The sequence below is a fragment of the Camelus dromedarius genome, chromosome 1 (genome assembly GCF_036321535.1).
Source record: "Camelus dromedarius isolate mCamDro1 chromosome 1, mCamDro1.pat, whole genome shotgun sequence".
In the NCBI taxonomy this organism is placed as follows: Eukaryota; Metazoa; Chordata; class Mammalia; order Artiodactyla; family Camelidae; genus Camelus; species Camelus dromedarius.
This window is the reverse complement of record NC_087436.1, coordinates 72,291,013-72,292,267: the sequence shown is the minus strand read 5'-3', so window position 1 is coordinate 72,292,267 and position 1,255 is coordinate 72,291,013. Positions and strand designations below refer to the sequence as shown.

Sequence of the window (1,255 nt, the reverse complement as noted above, 5' to 3'; positions counted from 1 at the left end):
TGTGGTTAGTATTTATTTATTAATATTTAAGTGCAAAGCTAATCATAACAATAGTATGTAAGTAAGTTATTAAGTAATGCAATCATGTAAATAAGCAAATATGTATCAGTGAACATATAACACCAAGTAAAACCAATCTTTATTAAACCAAATCTTCCTTAAAAATATTTTTTTCCTTAATTCTGGAGATTTTTCCTTATATGAAACTTTGATGTGTCAACACTATTTCTTTGGTCTATTAAGAAATATTGACTATACCACAACTTGATTTATTTTATTTATGTAGCATTTCAAGGGTAATAAAAACATCAGAAGACTTTTTCCACAGTTAGATTGAAAACGAAAAAAAGAAAAGAAAAAGAAACACATCGTATAGCCAAAGTACAGATTTAGGCAGTTAGTAGCTAAGTCTTCAAAAGTTTCTTGATTATTCTCTTATACAGAGGGGCCTGCGGGTCCAGGCAAATTTTCCTCCCTTTTTTCAGCGTTGCTCTGCGGGGGTGGGGGAAGAGAAGACACACTTCTCAGTCACTGGGATTGAAGGTGGAGGGGCGTGGAGGCGGGTGTGGAGGGGCGGTAGGGGAGGGCAGAGGGGGCGAGGGAGGCGCGGAAGAAGTGCAAGGACTCACATCAGTTGGGGGCTGGGGCAGTGGAGTCCGGCCCCGATCACCTCCAGGCTGGAGATGTGCTTGGGATGGACTCCAGAGGTGGTCTTCACACACAGGCAGTGCAGGTCTCCATCTCCAGCTTCAGGGTCAGCTAGGGGTTGGGTGAGGGTGGCAGAGAGTGATGACTCTGAATAACCAAAAGTACCTTAGGGATCTTTTTCACTACGTTTGACCTTTATTTCCTCATCCACAAATCATACCTCCAAAAGGATGTACAACTAGATGATTAAGATGGACAGCGCTGGGTACAGCTCCTGCACACGTAGCAAGCACTCAGCAAATCATAGTTGGGGTCCCGAATGGTTACAGACTCCGCCCTAGCCCCTAGAGTTCCCAGGCTGTCACTTCCCCATATCCCACCCCCACCCCCGCCACCTTTCCCGACCCTGCTTCAGCTCTCACCTTGGGCGAGGGCGAGGGCCGGCAGGAGCAGCAGCCCCAGGAGCAGGAGCCTGGGGCTGGGCCGGCAGCGGGAGGCGCGGGTACCCGCTATGAGGCTCATGTTGCGGAGATGCCGTCAGGAGCCGGGAGCAGGGGCAGCTGGGGCTGGCGCTCGGAAGACCAGTGATATCCCAGACTCTCCAGGC

At 48.4% G+C, this 1,255-nt stretch overlaps 1 protein-coding gene across 1 annotated transcript; it reads right to left on the bottom strand.

The window, feature by feature from the left end:
- On the bottom strand, positions 1 to 1,255 carry LOC105092106 (platelet factor 4). The gene is made up of 3 exons (XM_031463251.2): positions 1,071 to 1,255; positions 630 to 759; positions 1 to 492 (listed from the first exon to the last, which is right to left on the bottom strand). The coding sequence occupies exons 1-3, from the start codon at positions 1,168 to 1,170 to the stop codon at positions 405 to 407; spliced, it is 318 nt and encodes a 105-aa protein (XP_031319111.1). The 5' UTR covers positions 1,171 to 1,255; the 3' UTR covers positions 1 to 404.